Source organism: Rhinopithecus roxellana, chromosome 16 (genome assembly GCF_007565055.1).
Source record: "Rhinopithecus roxellana isolate Shanxi Qingling chromosome 16, ASM756505v1, whole genome shotgun sequence".
Classification (NCBI taxonomy): Eukaryota; Metazoa; Chordata; class Mammalia; order Primates; family Cercopithecidae; genus Rhinopithecus; species Rhinopithecus roxellana.
In genome coordinates, this window is record NC_044564.1 from 57,128,465 (window position 1) to 57,145,478 (window position 17,014).

Below are 17,014 nucleotides of genomic sequence, written 5' to 3' on the forward strand. Positions count from 1 at the left end.
TCAGCTGCCCAAAGTGCTGGGATTGCAGACATGAGCCACCATGCCCGGCCCATGACTTTTTAAAAAGGGAAAAGAGCTGGGTGCAGTGGTTCATGCTGGTAATCCCAGCACTCTGGGAGGCAAAGGCGAGAGGATAGCTTGAGCCCAGGGAGTTTGAGACCAGCCTGGGCAACACTGTGGGATCCTGTCTCTACAAAATACTTCAAAAAATTATCAACATGGTGGTGCACACCTGTGGTCCCAGCTACTTGGGGGCCGAGGTGGGATGAGCCTGAGAGGTCAAGACTAAAGCTAGCCATAATTGACACTGCACTCCAGCCTGGACAACAGAGGGAGAACCCCTTTCAAAAAAAACAAAAGTCCGGGGGAAGACATGAAGAAACAAAGCAAGACAAATGAATAGCCAATAAGCACTTGAAAAAGTGTTCTACACCATTAATTTTCAAAGAAATGCAAGAGATACTACTAAACATCCATTAGAAATGATGAGATGAAAAACAACTAACAGCAACTGGAAACAGCCCAAGCGTCCATCAGCAGTAGAACGATAAACCACGGTATCTTCATACAGTTACTACTACTCAGCAACAGAAGGCAACGAAGTGCTGATACTCTAAACAACATAGCTAAATCCCAAACACCTTCTGCTTAATAACCCAGAACACTACAGACAGTCATCCCTTGGTATCTGTGGGGAACTGGTTCCAGGACCCACTATAGAAACCAATCTATGTATATTGAAGTCCTTTATACAAAAAGGCACAGTATTTGTATATGACCTACACATATCCTCCCCTATATTTTAAAGTGCCTCACGATTACTTATAATACCTAACACAATGTAAATAGTTGCTACACCACATTGCTTTTTTATTGTATTATTTTGGTTTTTTTGTTTTTGTTTTTGTTTTTTTTGAGACAGAGTCACCGGGCTGGCGTGCAGTGGCATGATCTCGGCTCACTGCAACCTCCGCCTCAGTCTCCTAGGTAGCTGGGATTACAGGTGCCCACCACCACGCCCAGCTAATTTTTGTATTTTTAGTAGAGACGGGGTTTCACCATGTTGGCCAAGCTGGTCTCGAACTCCTGACCTCAAGTGGGCCCACCTTTGCCTCCTGAAGTGCTGGAATTGCAGGTGTGAGCCACTGTGCCCGGCCTGTTGTACTGTTATTATCTGGAGTTTTTATGAATATTTTCAATCCACAGCTGGTGGAATCTCTGGATATGGAATCCACAGACCCAGAGAGCTGACTATACTGGATGATTCCATTTACATGAAATTCAAGAAAAGGCCAAACTAATCTGTGAATGTACAAATCAGAGTGGTTGCTTCTGGAGACTGACTAAAAACATCATAAAGGAGCTTTGGGGGGTGATGGAAATGTTTTATATCTTCATAAGAGATGAGGGTTACATGGGTATATATCTGCTTTTACCAAAACTAACTGAACTGTATAAGATCTTTACATTTCATTGTATGTAAATTAGGCCTTAAAAAAATAAAGTAGGCAAAGGGAAAAGTTATATTTAAAAATATTTTTCACTTATGGAAGTCCCAAACAACTTTCTATCAGGTGAAGAGTACTCAGAAAAAAAAAAGTATAGAGTGAACAGTTACAGGAACAGCTGAAGTGAACTTCTTATATTAGCATTCTCCAGAGAAACCAACAGGATATGTACAGAGACATGAGAGAGAGACAGAGAGAGAGAGAGAGATTGATTGGGATTTATTTTAAGGAACTGGCTTACATGATTGTTGAGGCTGGCAAGTCCAAAATTTGAAGGATAGGCAGGCAGGCTGAAGGAAAAAGTCGCAGTATGAGACTGAAGGCAGTCTACTAACAGAATTCCCCATTCCCTCTCCTTGGGGAAGGTCAGTCTTCTCCTTAAGGCCTTCACTGACGGGATGAGGCTCACTTGCATTATAGAGGGCAATCTGCTTTACTCGAAGTCCACTGATTTGCATGTTAATCTTACCCAGAAAATATTTTCAGAGAAACATCTAGAATGGCATTTGACCAAATATCTGGGTGCTGTGGTCTACCCAAGTTGACACACAAAATAACTTCCCAAAAAGACATTAAAAAGGGAGAGACCATCCTGGTTTGCTCACTTTTTAAAACAGCTCACAAGCAAACTCTTTACAGCTTTTGAAGATGAGAAACTGTTGTATGTCTTGAAATTTCTCCTCCTCCTTTCTCAAGCATCTGTCTCCTAAGCCCAAGCAGACTGCTTTAAAAGAAAAACAATTGCTAAATTTAACAATTCAACACATGTCTTGAGAACCCATCAAGTGCCAGTGATTATACTGGATGCCAAGAATACAGAGATAAATGAAAACTCATTCATGTCTGCCTCCCTTTAATTCTAAAGGAAAACAAAGACATAAACTACATAATCGTGATACAAGATGGTCAGTGTTACAACAGATATACACAAAGGGAGGAAGAAGTGGAAGGATGGCAGTTGCTCACTTAATTGGAAATGATGGGAGAGGAGGGCAGAGAAATCTTCATATTTTGCCAAGAGAAGGGTAGAGTATGGGTAGGAGGTAGTATCAAGAGAGTATCACTCATACCAGAAGAGTGTGTATTGGGCACAAATAAGGGTTGGATATGGCTATGCAGTGCAAGGGGAGTACTGAAAAAAATCCTGAAATATACAGAAAGTCCAGAAGACCTACTGAAGACCTAACATGTTTTGCCAAGTAATTTGAACTTACTCTCCAGGCAATAGGAAATCCATTAAAAGTTTTTTAATAGGGAAGTGACACAATGAAATCGATATGTGAAAGATTTAACTGGCAGCACCATAAAGAATATCTTAGAAAGAAGTTTTACAGGCCAAAACGTAAGAAGCTGGAAGGCCTAACTACTAGTTTTAAAGATGGAAAAGGGAATAAAATGTACCAAAAAAGATAAAGTCATAATGCCAGGCCAAATGCTACTGGATCTGACAATGAACCAATATCTGACACTAAAAGTTTTTCAGTAAATCTTCTTAAAAATCATAACCAGTCTCAACTTCTTTGAGAAACAATATACGGCTCCTAAATTGCTGGCCAATTTAACACTTAAACTTTAGGGTAAGAAAAACCACATGCAACTTATTAAAAGGTTTAAGAAGTGAAGCAGCAGGAAAAAAAGATGGTCATATGACTTACCTATTGTTTAAAAGGTCAACTTTATAGAATCCCAGGGAGGAATGAATTGGGAATATTATGTTATAAGGTATCTGCACTACCATGAGGCAGTACAGTGTTATCTGAAAGCAGACTTACTGCAAGCTCCATAGCAACCACTAAAATAAGTATAATTGTTATGGTAAGAATATTAAAAAAAGAACAATACACAATGCTCAATTAAACCTGAGAAGGCAAGTATAATATAGGTCAGAAACTCAGATTTACATATAACAAAAGAAAGCACACTAGAGAGGGAATGAGGTAAAATAAAAACTCATTTTTCCTATTCTTAATTGATCTAACAGATAACAGTTTTTCAAAATAATAGCAACAATGTATGTGGTTATGTATACTTCTATGTGTGCACTGTGTGTACATACTGTGTATGTGCACACGCACTTCTGTATAAGTGAGATAAATGCTAGCAATGTTACAAGAGATGGGACGGAGAAATTAGGATTATTTTGTTATTTTAAGTTATTCATACTCCCTGTGATGCAAAACAGTATTATTCAAAAGTGGGCTTGCATAGTTGTAAATGTGTATTGCAAACGACAGGGCAGCCACTAAAAAAAGGTTAAAAAAAAAAGTAGTATAACTGACATGCTAAGAAGGGAGAGAAAACCAAATCATATAAAATGTCCAATTAAAACTACTAAAGGAAGAAAAAGAGTGGAAGACAAAAACAAGAACAAAGAACAAGGGCAACAAATAGAAAATAGTTCATGAATATGGTAGCTACTAATTCAACTATATTAATAATCACTTTGAATGTCAAAGTCTAAACATACAAATTAAAAGACAGAGTGTCACAGTGGATCAAAAAACAAGACCCCACTATGTGTTGTCTACAGAAAACCCATTTTAACTATGAAGACACATAGATTAAGAGTCAATGGATGGAGAACATTATACCATGCTAACATTACTCAAAAGAAAGTAGGAGAGCAGTATTAATTTTAGACAAAGCTGACTTCTAAAGCAAGGAAAATTAGCAGGGATAAAGAGGGGCAACACATAATGATAAAGGGTCAATTCTCTAAGAAGACATAACAATCTTTAATTTGTATATACCTAACAATAAAGTATCAAAATAGTTGGCAAACTCATACAACTGAAAGAGAAAGACAATTTCACAATTACAGTCAGAGACTTTAACACCCCTCTGTCAAAAATTCAGTAGGCAGAAAATCAGTAAAAATATAATTGAACTGATCATCATCAATCGATTAGATCTAAGTGACATTCATAAAGTCTTCTTCCAACAACAGCAGTATGCACATTTTCAAGCATACTGCTTGAAATGGAACATTCATCAAGAGAGACCACATCCTGTATCATAAAGCAAACCTTAACAGATTTAGAATATAATTCATACAAAGTATGCTCCCAGACCACAATGAAATCAAACTAGAAATCAATTATCAGAAAAACAGCTGGAAAATCAAATTATTTGGAGATTAAAGAACACACTTCTACATAACAAATGGGTCAAAATAGAAGTCTCACGAAAAAATTTTTAAATACTTGAAACTAAATTAAAATGAAAATTCAACTTAAAATTTGTGGCATGGAACATAAGCAGTGCTTAGAAGGAAACTTATAGCCATGAATGCATGTATTAGAAAAGATGATTTAAAATCAATAATCTAAGCTTCCACCTTAATAAACTAAAAAAGAACAAATTAAATCCAAAGTAAACAGAAGAAATAGTAACTAGAACAGAACACAATAAAGAAAATCAACTATAATCAAAAGCTAGTTCTTAGAAAAGATCAATAAAATTGATAAGCCTTCAGCCAGGCAGAGAAAAAAAGAGATGTAAATTACTAATATCAGAAATGAAAGAGGGGACATCACTATAGATCGCATGAACATTAAAAGGATAATTAAGGAATATTATAGACAAATTATATTCCCACAAATTTGATAACCTAGATAAAATGAACCAATTATTTAAAAGACACAATCTGCCAAAGTTCACACCATAAAAGACAACCTGAACAGGCCTATATCTATAAAACAGTGAATCAATAATTAATAACCTTCCAACACAGAAAAAGAACCTACTAAGCCTACAGGGGTTCATGAGTGAATTCTACCAAACTTTTAAGGAAGAAATTATACTAATTCTCTACAAAGCTTTTCAGAAGACAGAAGCAGAGGGAATACTTCTTAACCCATTCTATGAGTCCAGCATTATCCTAATACCAAAGCTAGACAACAACAAATACAAGAAAACTATAAACCAGTATCTCTCATGAGCACAGATGCAAAAATCCTTAACAAAATATTCGTAAATCAAATCAACAATGCATAAAAGATTTTATACACCATGACTAAGTGGGATTTATCTCAGGTATGCAAAGCAGTCCAACACTTGAAAATCAATTAATGTCATCTATTACATCAAAAGGCTAAGAAAGAAAAATCACATGCCCATATCAATATATGCAGGAAAAGCAATTGACAAAATCCAAGACCCATTCATGATAAAAACTCTTGGTAAACTAGGAATAGAGGGAACTTCCTCAGTCTCATAAAAAACATGTACCGAAAACGTATAGCTAACAACATACTCAGTGGTAAGAAACTAGAAGCTTGCCCAGATCAGGAACAAGGCAAAGACGTCCCCTCTCATGACGCCTTTTCAAAATCAAACTAGAAGTCCCAGATAATGTAACAAGTCAAGAAGTGGAAACAAAAATTACAGATATCAGGAAGGAAGAAATAAAACTGTCTGAAGATGATGTCTATTTAGAGAATCTTAAAGAATAGGCTGGGCGTGGTGGCTCAAACCTGTAATCCCAGCACTTTGGGAGGCTGGGGCAGGCGGATCACGAGGTCAGGAGTTTGCAACCAGCCTGGCCAACATGGTGAAACCCCGTCTCTACTAAAAATACAAAAATTAGCCAGGTGTGGTGGCATGTGCCTATAATCCCAGCTACTCGGGAGGCTGAGGCAGGAGAATCACTTGAACCTGGGGGCGGAGGTTGCAGTGAGCCAAGATCGCACCACTGCACTCTAGCCTAGGTGACAGAATGAAATTCCATCTCAAAAAAAAGAAAATCTTCAAGAATCAACCAAAAAAAAAAAAAGAAAGAAAAAGAAAAGAAAATATTAAAAGAATCAACCAAAACAAAAAACAAAAAACCTCCTAGATCTAATGAGTGATTACAGCAAGGTTGCAGGATACAAGGTTAATAATATGAAAGTCAGTTATGAACAATACCATTTATTAATACATTAGGACCCACAAAAATAAACTACTTAAAAATAAATCTAACAAAATATATGTAAGAATTATATAAGCAAAACTACAAAACTGATGAAAGAAATCAAACAAGATAAAAAAAATGGAGAGATATTCCAACATGGATAGGAAAAGCCATTATTGTTAAAATATCATTTCTTCCCAATTTGATCTATAGACTCAATACAATCCCAATCAGAACCCCAACAAGTTATTTTGTGAATACTGACAAACTGATTTTAAAGTTTACATGGAAAGGCAAAACACAAAACACAACACTGGAGAAGAACAGTTGGAAGACTGATATTACCCAACTTCAAAACTTACTGTATAATTATGGTGATCATGACAGTTGTGGTATGGGCAAAAGAACAGAGAAATTAGTCAATGGAACAGTTTGACAGTTTCTTACAAAGCCAAACACAGGCTTACCATATATAAAATCCAGCAATCACACTCCTAAGCATTTACCCAAATGAGTTCAAAAACCTGCCCAGGAATGTTTATAGCAGCCTTATTCAAATATGGATAACTGCTGTACATCTACACAATGGATTATTCGGCAATAAAAAGAAATGGCCTATCAAGTCACAAAAAGATATGGAGGATCCCTTCAATGCATACTTGTAAGTGAAAGAAGTCAATCTAAAAAGGCTACATACTCTATGATTCCAGCTATATAATATCTGGAAAAGGCAAAGCTACAGAGATAATAAAAAGACCAATGGTTGCTAGGGAGAGTGGGAAGAAAAGAGCGATAGATGAAGCACAGGGCATTTCTAGATGGTAAATCTATTCTGCATGATACTGTAATGGTAGATACATGGCATCACACATATTTCAATACCCATAGAACTATACAACACAAAGAATGAACCCGAGTTGGAACAACAGACTTCAATTAATACTAATATATCAATGTTAAAACTGGCGAATCAGTTTTAACAAATGCACCATACTAATGCAAGACAATAGGGGAAACTCAAGGGGCAGGATATGAGAACTCTATAATTTCTGCTCAATTTTTCTGTAAACCTAACATTGCTCCAAAAATAAATTTTTATTTAAAAAAATTTTTTTAATGTTTTAATATATTTTAAATATATTTAATGTTTTTAATTAAATAAATTTAGAATAAATTCTTAAATATATATATTTTTAATAATTTTTATTTTTATTTTTGAGATAGGGTCTTGCTCTGTTACCCAGGTTGGAGTGCAGTCGTGCTATCAGCCTTGACCTCCTGGGCTCAAGTGATTCTCCCACCTCAGCCTCTCAAGTTCTCAAGCAGCTGAGACTACAGGCATGCACCACCAAGCCCAGCTAATTTTTTTCTTTAACTTTGTAGAGACGGGATGTCACTATGTTGCCCTGACTGGTCTTGAACTCCTAGACTCAAGCAATCCTCCTACCTCAGCCTCCTGAGTAGTAAGCATGAGCCACCATGCCTGGCCTATTAAATTTTTGTTAAGAAGTCATAACCAGCTTCAGCCGGGCGTGGTGGCTCATACCTGTAATACCAGCACTTTGGGAGGCCGAGGCAGGCAGACCATGAGGTCAGGAGTTCAAGACCAGTCTGCCCAACATGGTGAAACCCTGTCTCTACTAAAAATACAAAAATTAGCCAGGCATGGTGGTACACACCTGTAATCCCAAATACTCAGGAGGCTGAGGCAGGAGAATCACTTGAACCCAGGAGGCGGAGACTGCTGTGAGCCGAGATCGTGCCACTGCACTCCAGCCTGGGCGACAGAGCGAGACTTCATCTCAAAAAAAAAAAAAAAGTAATAACCAGCTTCAATTGATTTTAGAAACATCATAAGCTCTTTCCTAAGTTGCTGGTTCCTGTGATATATCTGAGGGAAAAACATACATGCCACTTGTTAACAAGTTTAAGAAGTAAAGGAGAGAAGAAAAAACTTTATATGACTTACCTGTTGCTTCGAAAGTCAACTTTATAGAATCCCAAGGTGTCTGTTCTTTGGATATGAGTCGGAAATGAGCAGGATTTCTTGGAGAAACTTCTGGGGCAGGAAGATACCAGTTTTTCCTATTTGGAAAGGAAGCTTCAATATTTAGGGTGCTTTATTAGTTGATGGCTATCTGTAACTCACAGAACTGTTCAGCATATATGAACACATTTTGGGGTATGAAAATAAACTGATAGACATGATAAGCAATGTCAACTCCAATAAACTCAGGTTATTTTGTAATAAAACCTTCCCAGTGTTAAGAATAAAGGAGTAACCTAGGTGATCTTGATTCCACCACCCATCCTATTTCTTCTCATCTAGTCCTTCACTGCCAAGCTACAAAATCTTCCCAGAGAAAACTTTTTCTTTTTTTAAGAGACAGAGTTTTGCTTTTGTTGCCCAGGTTGGAGTGCAATGGCACAATATCAGCTCACCGTAACCTCCACCTCCTAGGTTCAAGCAATTCCCCTGTCTCAGCCTCCCAAGTAGCTGGGATTACAGGCATGCACCACCATGCCTGGCTAATTTTATATTTTTAGTAGAGATACGGTTTCTCCAGGTTTGTCAGGCTGGTCTTGAACTCCTGACCTCAGGTGATCCACCTTCCTTGGCCTCCCAAAACGCTGGGATTACAGGTGTGAGCCACCGTGCCCGGCCACAGTTTTTGAGTAAGCTATCATATTAGTTAGAAGGGCCACCTTTTCTAACTACTCAGGTCTCTAGAGAAAAGTTTTTTTAAATTTGAAAAAGCAAAACTACTCTTTTGAGTGCTTTATTCCACTAAAAAAAAAAAAGTTTCATAATGATAGAAAAAATAGTACAAACAGCACTGAACTTGTATATTAAAGGATGACAGTTTAAATGATAAGAGTACTGATATGGTGACAAGACTTGAGAACAAACTAACCTCCAACTTAAGCAGAAAAATAATGAACCAACCTGATCAGAAAGTGCACTGGAAGATACCAAGGAAAACCACAAAGAGGTGCATTCTCCTCACAGTGAGCTCGGATGCTATCATTGATCTCAGGAATGTGAGGGGTTATGTGAGACATTCCAGTATAATCAAACCCATTGATCCATATTCCAGAGTCCCGTTTAACTGCATTTCCTTCCAAGTCATGGAATGTTCTAGTCATATGCTGAAAAAAAACAAGACTAGTGAAAAAACTGTTTCAACTAGTACACCCACATTCCCACCCCAAATTACAAAAATGGAGTATGGCAATACCCAGAAATGATGTGGATATGGAGCAAGTGAGTAAGACACTGAGGGTTGCTAAGGTACTGCTAGGGTTCTTTTAAACTGGAAAATAGATATATAGATTATTGTTTTATTGCATCTTCCAAGTATATTTAGGTTTCCTATAAAATTTTTTGAAACTTACTATTTCAGACTTAAAAAACGTGAATGTTACAGCTCCTTTTAGATAAGGATTTAAAACAAATACATATATACATACACACTCATTTCCCTTTTAGTGTTTTATGAAGCTAATTCACGTGCAGAGAAAAGCGGCAATTGCAGCTCACCACTAGATGACAGCCTTGTACCTAACAGAATTCTATGAAAAGGCACCATGCTCCATTTGAAATAACTTTCTTCACGGCAAAAAACAGCCTGAAGAATACCAATCAGGAGAAAAAGAAAAGAAAAAACACTGCACAGGGCAGGGGCTGGGGCTGGGGCTGGCAAACTGCAGCCAACAGGGCAAACTGTCCACTGACTGTTTTTATATAGGAACCGTTATTTGAACATGGCCATACTCATTTGTTTGGGTATACTCTACCGCTGCTTTCGCTCTGGAAAATAGAGTCACTGCAACAGACTGTATTGCTGACAAAGTCCAAAATATTATCTTGTCCTTTACGGGAAAAGTCTGCCAACTTCTGGCACAGTGAAAGAGAACCCCCAAACAAATCAGAAAATGACTTTTTAAAAATAAAAATCCGGCTTTTCCTAAGTATTACTGACATAATTATAAAACAGTACATCATGAAAAACACACCGAACCTCCTAAAAAAAAAAAAAAAATCTGTTCTTCACTAAAGGTTTTACAAATTGTAAAATCTCACATAAAATTTATCACAGTGTTCTTCAGGACTATAACAAGGAGGTGTTATCTGGCCCCTTTTCAAAATCTCCTAAGTTCAAGTATTTTTAATTTTTTAAGTCCTTGAATAATTATCTAGGTATAATTCCTCTGGCATTTCTGTTTGGCTAGGTTAGATGTGACTCTTGCCCTTAAGGGTATATGTTATCTTGAAGTAGGATCTTTCACTTAGGATAAAATACACATAAGAATGCAAAATACACAATATATTAGTATGTGTTCACAAACACGAGAAAGGGATGAGTATAAGGCATGTGTAGTATGAAAACTTTTAAAAACAATTTAGAAAAGCTAACAATTTAGCCATCTCTAACAGAGATGACTAGAATTGAGGCTTACTGCTTTATAGTACCAGGCCTAAAAAATTTGAAGAATAACCTGAGATCTAAAATAAGTCTTCAAACTGGCCAGGCGTGGTGGCTCACACCTGTAATCCCAAGCACGTTGGGAGGCCGAGGTGAGTGGATCACCTGAGGTCAGGAATTCAAGAACAGCCTGGCCAACATGGTGAAATCCTGTCTCCAATAAAAATACAAAAATTAGCCAGGCATGGTGGCGGGTGCCTATAATCCCAGCTACCTGGAAGTCTGAGGCAGGAGAATCACTTGAACCCAGAAGGCAGAGGTTGCAGTGAGCCAAGATCATTCCACTGCACTCCAAACTGGGCAACAGACCAAGACTCCATTTCAAAAAAAGAAAAAAGAAAGTAAGTCCTAAAACTCATTTTATTAATCCCTTTCCAAGTTATAGTTTCACTATCACATATAACTTTGAATGTTACTTAATTTTACTAGCATTTCTAAATATCAATTGTATTTTGCCAGTTGATAGTTTAGACTTTACTCAACCTGTATACATTTTTACTATCTATATTTCTAAAAACTCATTATTCCATAATACATATTTGCTCGTTTTTCCAATTAGATGCGGTTTTATAATTTGAATAGTAATAAAAACAAGCAAACATTTCCAATTCAGTCTCCTGGGAGATATATGTCTAGCTGATAAGAATGCCTCTTGACAGACAGTCTTCTCCTCACTGCCTTACACACAAAAAGGGTGAGTATGACTAAACAGGTCAACAGCAGAAAAGTCAGTTGTGCTTGTTATTCACTACTGAAGCTCAAAACATACAAGTCTTCCTTTCCAGATCTCAAATAGCTCATGCACAACTGCTCACCTGAAGAAACACTCTCTTTGGCTTCGGATTAGCAGGATTGGAGCTATATGGAAAAAATGTTCCACTGCAAACAAGGAGGAATGTAATTGCACATACCAAAGTTAAAGTTAGCATGGTTTTTTTTGTGCTCTTGGCAAGGTAGATGAAGTTAATCTAAAACACAAACCACAAACATAGAAATATTACAAATTTATACTAGTGGTGGAAAGGTGTTTTTAACTGACTTTATTTTTAACAAGTATTAACAACAGACCCTGAAGAAAAGTTATCAGCAGGTGCTAGCATACTCTAACACCTAGTAAACAAAGCACTAACTCTAGGAGAGTTCCATTACAGGTGAGAACCAAGAAAATGCCAGATGCCTCCAATCTGCCATGATGGTGCCACCTTTTTGGCACACAGCCATAAACCAACAAGGAAAAAGGAAACTGAGGACTGTCGCTGTCCTTAACCGGCAAAAAGAACAGAAATGTAGATGTAATACATTATTCATTAAATAACCAGAGATAAGCTTTAGGCAGATCTGTTTGGACAAAACTCAAATTCCACTCATACTGCTTTAAAATGTGTCAAAATACTAAATTCATCTGAACTGGCATAGAGATGTACCTTCAAGACTTTGCCAGTGGACCTGCATTTGAGGAAAAACTGCATTACAAAGTAATATTATCCCTTTAGGTGACAAATTAATCAACGCCAACACAATCAAAACAACAAATCTAGGCAGTAAATGTAAATGACTCAGTCTCAAGGTTGGCATCTAGAAAATCCTAAATATTTTTAATCATAATAAAATCACTGAACTAAAGCCTGTAAAGGACACACACGACTCACAGAATACATCCACAGATCTCTTACAGGGTCTGAGGAAGCCATTTGGGGAAACTTTTATGTGAAATTTGAAATTGTTCTAAGAAGTCACATTTTAAATAATGTGAATACCAGGAGAAAGAGGGACAGAGAGGGTGACACATTTTGTTTTGCTAACTCAGCCTCAAGTCCTCAGGTACTCTGTCTTATTTTTGTATACTCACAGTATACAAACGTGAGACGTGTGACCTAAGGCTAGTACTGTTTTGTTGCAGATGCCTCTGGATGGAATATTGGTATTCTCTAAACATGAAATCTAAACCCAGCTCCCCTTTTTGCCTTCTTCATTTTATTTCTCTACTTATTTCCATAAGAAGAAAAATAACATGAATGTGAAATTTTATTTATTTTTTTGGAGACAGAGTCTCGCTCTGTCACCCAGGCTGGAGTATAGTGGCACAATCTCAGCTCACTGCAACCTTCAACACTCAGGTTCAAGCGATTCTCATGCCTCAGCCTCCTGAGTAACTACAAGTGTGCACCACCATGCTCAGCTAATTTTTTTGTGTTTTTAGTAGAGACAGGGTTTCACCATGTTGGCCAGGCTGGTTTTGAACTGCTGACCTTAAGTCATCTGCCTGCCTCAGCCTCCCAAAGTGCTGGGATTACAGGCGTGAGCCACCCTGCCCAGCAAGCAATCAGTTAATAGGTGTCCTTAAGTTTTCCTCTGCTGGGTCATCATGGTTAGACATATTGATTGAATGAGAGCTGAAATGGGGACTGCTGATACAAGTGGGCTCAGGAGGAGACAACTCAGAAACAGCTCAGTCATCAGCACACAATGGACATTTCAGAGTCCCCTTTCATGCTTCTCATCATTTTATTTTGCACCCATCTCAGAACCTAGAGTGACACAGGATGCAGTATTTCAGGAAGGCCGAGGCACAAGAATTGCTTGAACCCAGGAAGCAGAGGTTGCAGGGAGCCGAGATCACACCACTGCACTCCAGCCTGGGTGACAGAGCGAGACTCCATCTCAAAAAAAGAAAAAAAAAAACAACCTGATTGCTTGACAAGACTTTAATTGCTTTCTAGCAGATATATTTAATAAATCCCCAAGGACTGAAGGGAAAGCTGTCTGAAATACGCATTGTGGTTCAATTCTCCATTACCCAAAGAAAATAAGCCACTGTCATTAACACTGCTACACATAAATAAGAAAATGATTAAAAGAGTAATAACTCATGGCAATCAAAGTGCAGCAGGGCTATTTCACATTATAATGAAAATTAAGTGAGCTTTCTAAAGTATTCCAAGAGGCAGTCTTCTCTCCAAAAGCTTTCCCAATAAAATATAATTTAGAAGATAAGATCCTTTAATCCTTTCTCCTGGTTTCTAAGATTTCCATGCTTTGGGGACATTTTCCATTTCCACAATGAACATCTCCAGGGTTCATTTTGCCCCCTTTCATATTACCAGTGGAAAAGAATTTAAATGTCCCATATCTGAGTCATCTTTTATGAACAACCATGGCTCCCATTCATGACTATAATTTAACAAATACATGGGGGTGGGGGCATTCAGTTCATAACTAGCTGACTTTAGATTAGATTAGAACCTAATCTATAGATGACAAAACTCCACTATCTCCTTCAATCCTTAAAACAGCAAAGCTATCAAAAATACAGATGATATAAGGGTTACTATTAAACCCAAAAGCAGCAAACCCTACAGAACATTTTAGAACTTTTCATACATATGAATACCAGTAAGGATTATCCTTATCCTTAAATTATCCTTAATAATTATCCTATAAGTAAAATGGTTGGAAGGCTCAGATCTCTTTTAAGACTAGTACAACCAACCTCAAACAATAATATGTATAAGAATTATTCTACAGGGCTATCTATATACACAAAGCCACATATATAAAGCTTTACTGGCTATAAGGGACTTCCACAGATGATGCTGACCATGTGTGTAGTATTTTCCTCACCTGCTGTCTTTAGAACCTGACTTCCACAAAGTAAAGGGATAACGAATGCCCTTTACTATGTCAGTGTGAAAAGGCTCACTATCATCTCCATGAAGAAAAGAACTATAATAGAGTCATAGCTCCTCCTCCTATTCGGTTCCCTATCCTCGAATTTCAAGGTGCACCTATAAGTGTTCCATAATTACTTTTTGTTCTTAGGAATTTCCATCAAAAGAGCCACAAAACAGAGACCTGCCTTCTCTGGAGGGGCCCATCTTGGATCCTGGAGATGGACATCAAGCCAAAGCAAAACCTTGCTTGGGGCTCACTCTACCCATAGGGGATCTGGTCTTAAACTCTGCATCACTGTCTTTTCTTACCTCTGGGAATCCCAAAGGAAGAAAAAAAGGGATGGCAAACACAGTACTCTCCTTACTAGGGCAGGACACTGATATGGCCAAATGAGGATGGCAAGGCCTGGGATCATTTCATTATTTGGTAAATGAAGGCATGTTTGGGTGTCATAATAGACTCAATTAATGAACTTTCATGTGCTAGCAACAAGGTAGTGGAATGATAATGAAAAAAGCCTCATCAAAATTAGTCTTCCTTCACTAGCTCTAACAGCACTAATAAAACCACCCAAGTATTTATTAACATGAGCCTCTAATTAGTAATTTCAAAATATACTATTAGGATCATTCACCAGGCAATCTCGCTAACAATTCATACTTGGTAAAAGCTCCACAAATTCACACTCAGGTATCTGAAAGGCTATTTGAAAAGAGGTAAATCAGAGAATTTGGAAGGACAGGGAGACAAAACATTTTCAAACAGCAACAACAAACTCTATTCTACAGTTTCTTACGATACCAAATTTACACAAGATGCACACTCATTCACCATTTCTTCTGCTTCAGATTTTCTCAATAAAGTACACATAACACTATTTCACAGAATCTAGTATGGCTAAATTCATATTCATATAAAAAATGAAGAAAAAGAAAAAACGCATTTTCTCTTACAAAATAGGAAGAGAGAATCATTGTACAACCAGCCAAAATGGATGCCAGCACAACATCAGGTGGGATTTCTGAACCACTTCTCCCGAGGATGGGGGTAAACATCTCAAATACTGCCCAGATGAGATACAATGCATAAAGATAAGGAATAAACATGCCCAAAAGGTAAAAAGCAATAAATTTTCCTTGGGCACCTAGGGAAAAAGAGAAAAAAAGCATACATTATGAAATCCTACAGTGAGATACAAATTTTTATACTACTGGTGTGCACTGGTACCCTAAGAGAAATTAGATGTGACTCTTGCCCTTAAGGGTATATGTTAACTTGGAGTAGGATCTTTCACTCAGGATAAAATACGAGTAAGAATTAAGCAAAATACACAAGTAATATATTAGTATGTGTTCACAAACATGAGAAAGGGATGGGGTATAAGGCATAAGATAATTTGTGTGGTATGAAAACTTTTAAAAACTAACAATTTAGAAAGCCTACTCATTAAAACCAAAAAAGAAAGAGTCCTTGAAAGCCTTAAATATTTTAAGGTATTCTCCCATGTATATTAAAATCAAAAATACCCTACCATGCTGCTTAAAATCCTTATGCACACAGAGCTTTGTGAGCAATGGGAATGCTACCCAGACAGCACTAATAAACGCCGAGCAAAGTCCTTGGTAAGTGAGGGTAACAAGAAAACAGCAATGGACAAACAACGAGATGTCAAAAAATACTTCTCCCAGATACTGGTCACTGACATTCTGAAAGAAAGAAAAATACACAAGTAGTGTCATTCACGGGTCATTCATAAAGAGCTTTTATTACAGTAACACAATTTCCATCACTCAGGAAAGCTACATTTTGTTTTAAACACATCTGCTCTTTAAACCGATTTAAAGTAAACACTAACAAAGCTACTTCCCCCGTCATGAAGAAGTAAATTCAAATTGTAGCACAAGAAAGGGCAGTTTAACAATATAGAGTATAAATGATCCATATAATCTATGCTTTTCTTCTACTAGGCTAAAAGTAGAAGTATTCCAAAATAGAAGAAAGGACTCTCCTAAAAAACATTCATCTCTGTAAGCTTTTCAGTTCATGCCAATTCCAAACACCGTTTCAAGCAAACTAGAGAACAAACATGAAGGAACATTACGAACTGCTGTAGCACCGCCAGTAGCCCACACCTGGAAAACTGCAGCACCTTTAAAGCAATCTGGAGTCTGGCTTAATGAGTCTTTTCTATCTCTAATTGGTCTTGTACTGCACCTTTGCCCCCTTCTTGTATTCCTCATGCTTTCATATTATAAAATTTGTACATTTTTTGAGATTTAAAGTCCAAGGCTTTTTTTTTTTTTTTTTTTTTTGAGACGGAGTCTCGCTCTGTCGCCCAGGCTCGAGTGTAGTGGCCAGATCTCAGCTCACTGCAAGCTCCGCCTCTCGGGTTCATGCCATTCTCCTGCCTCAGCCTCCCGAGTAGCTGGGACTACAGGCGCCCGCCACCTCGC

The 17,014-nt window shown here is 37.5% G+C and overlaps 1 protein-coding gene across 3 annotated transcripts in view; it reads right to left on the reverse strand.

Annotated features, from left to right (window-relative positions):
- The window catches only part of ERMP1 (endoplasmic reticulum metallopeptidase 1), a 111,007-nt gene that overhangs the window by 37,062 nt on the left and 56,931 nt on the right, over positions 1 to 17,014 (reverse strand). For all 3 annotated transcript variants that reach the window (XR_004054015.1, XM_010365088.2, XM_030919990.1), the window contains 5 exons: positions 16,093 to 16,267; positions 15,515 to 15,705; positions 11,705 to 11,857; positions 9,350 to 9,552; positions 8,372 to 8,487 (listed from right to left, as the gene is read on the reverse strand). Coding sequence is in view for 2 of the 3 variants with exons in the window: in XM_010365088.2 (XP_010363390.1) it covers positions 8,372 to 8,487; positions 9,350 to 9,552; positions 11,705 to 11,857; positions 15,515 to 15,705; positions 16,093 to 16,267 (838 nt within the window). In the remaining variant the exon portion in view is untranslated. The remainder of the gene's footprint in view (positions 1 to 8,371; positions 8,488 to 9,349; positions 9,553 to 11,704; positions 11,858 to 15,514; positions 15,706 to 16,092; positions 16,268 to 17,014) is intronic.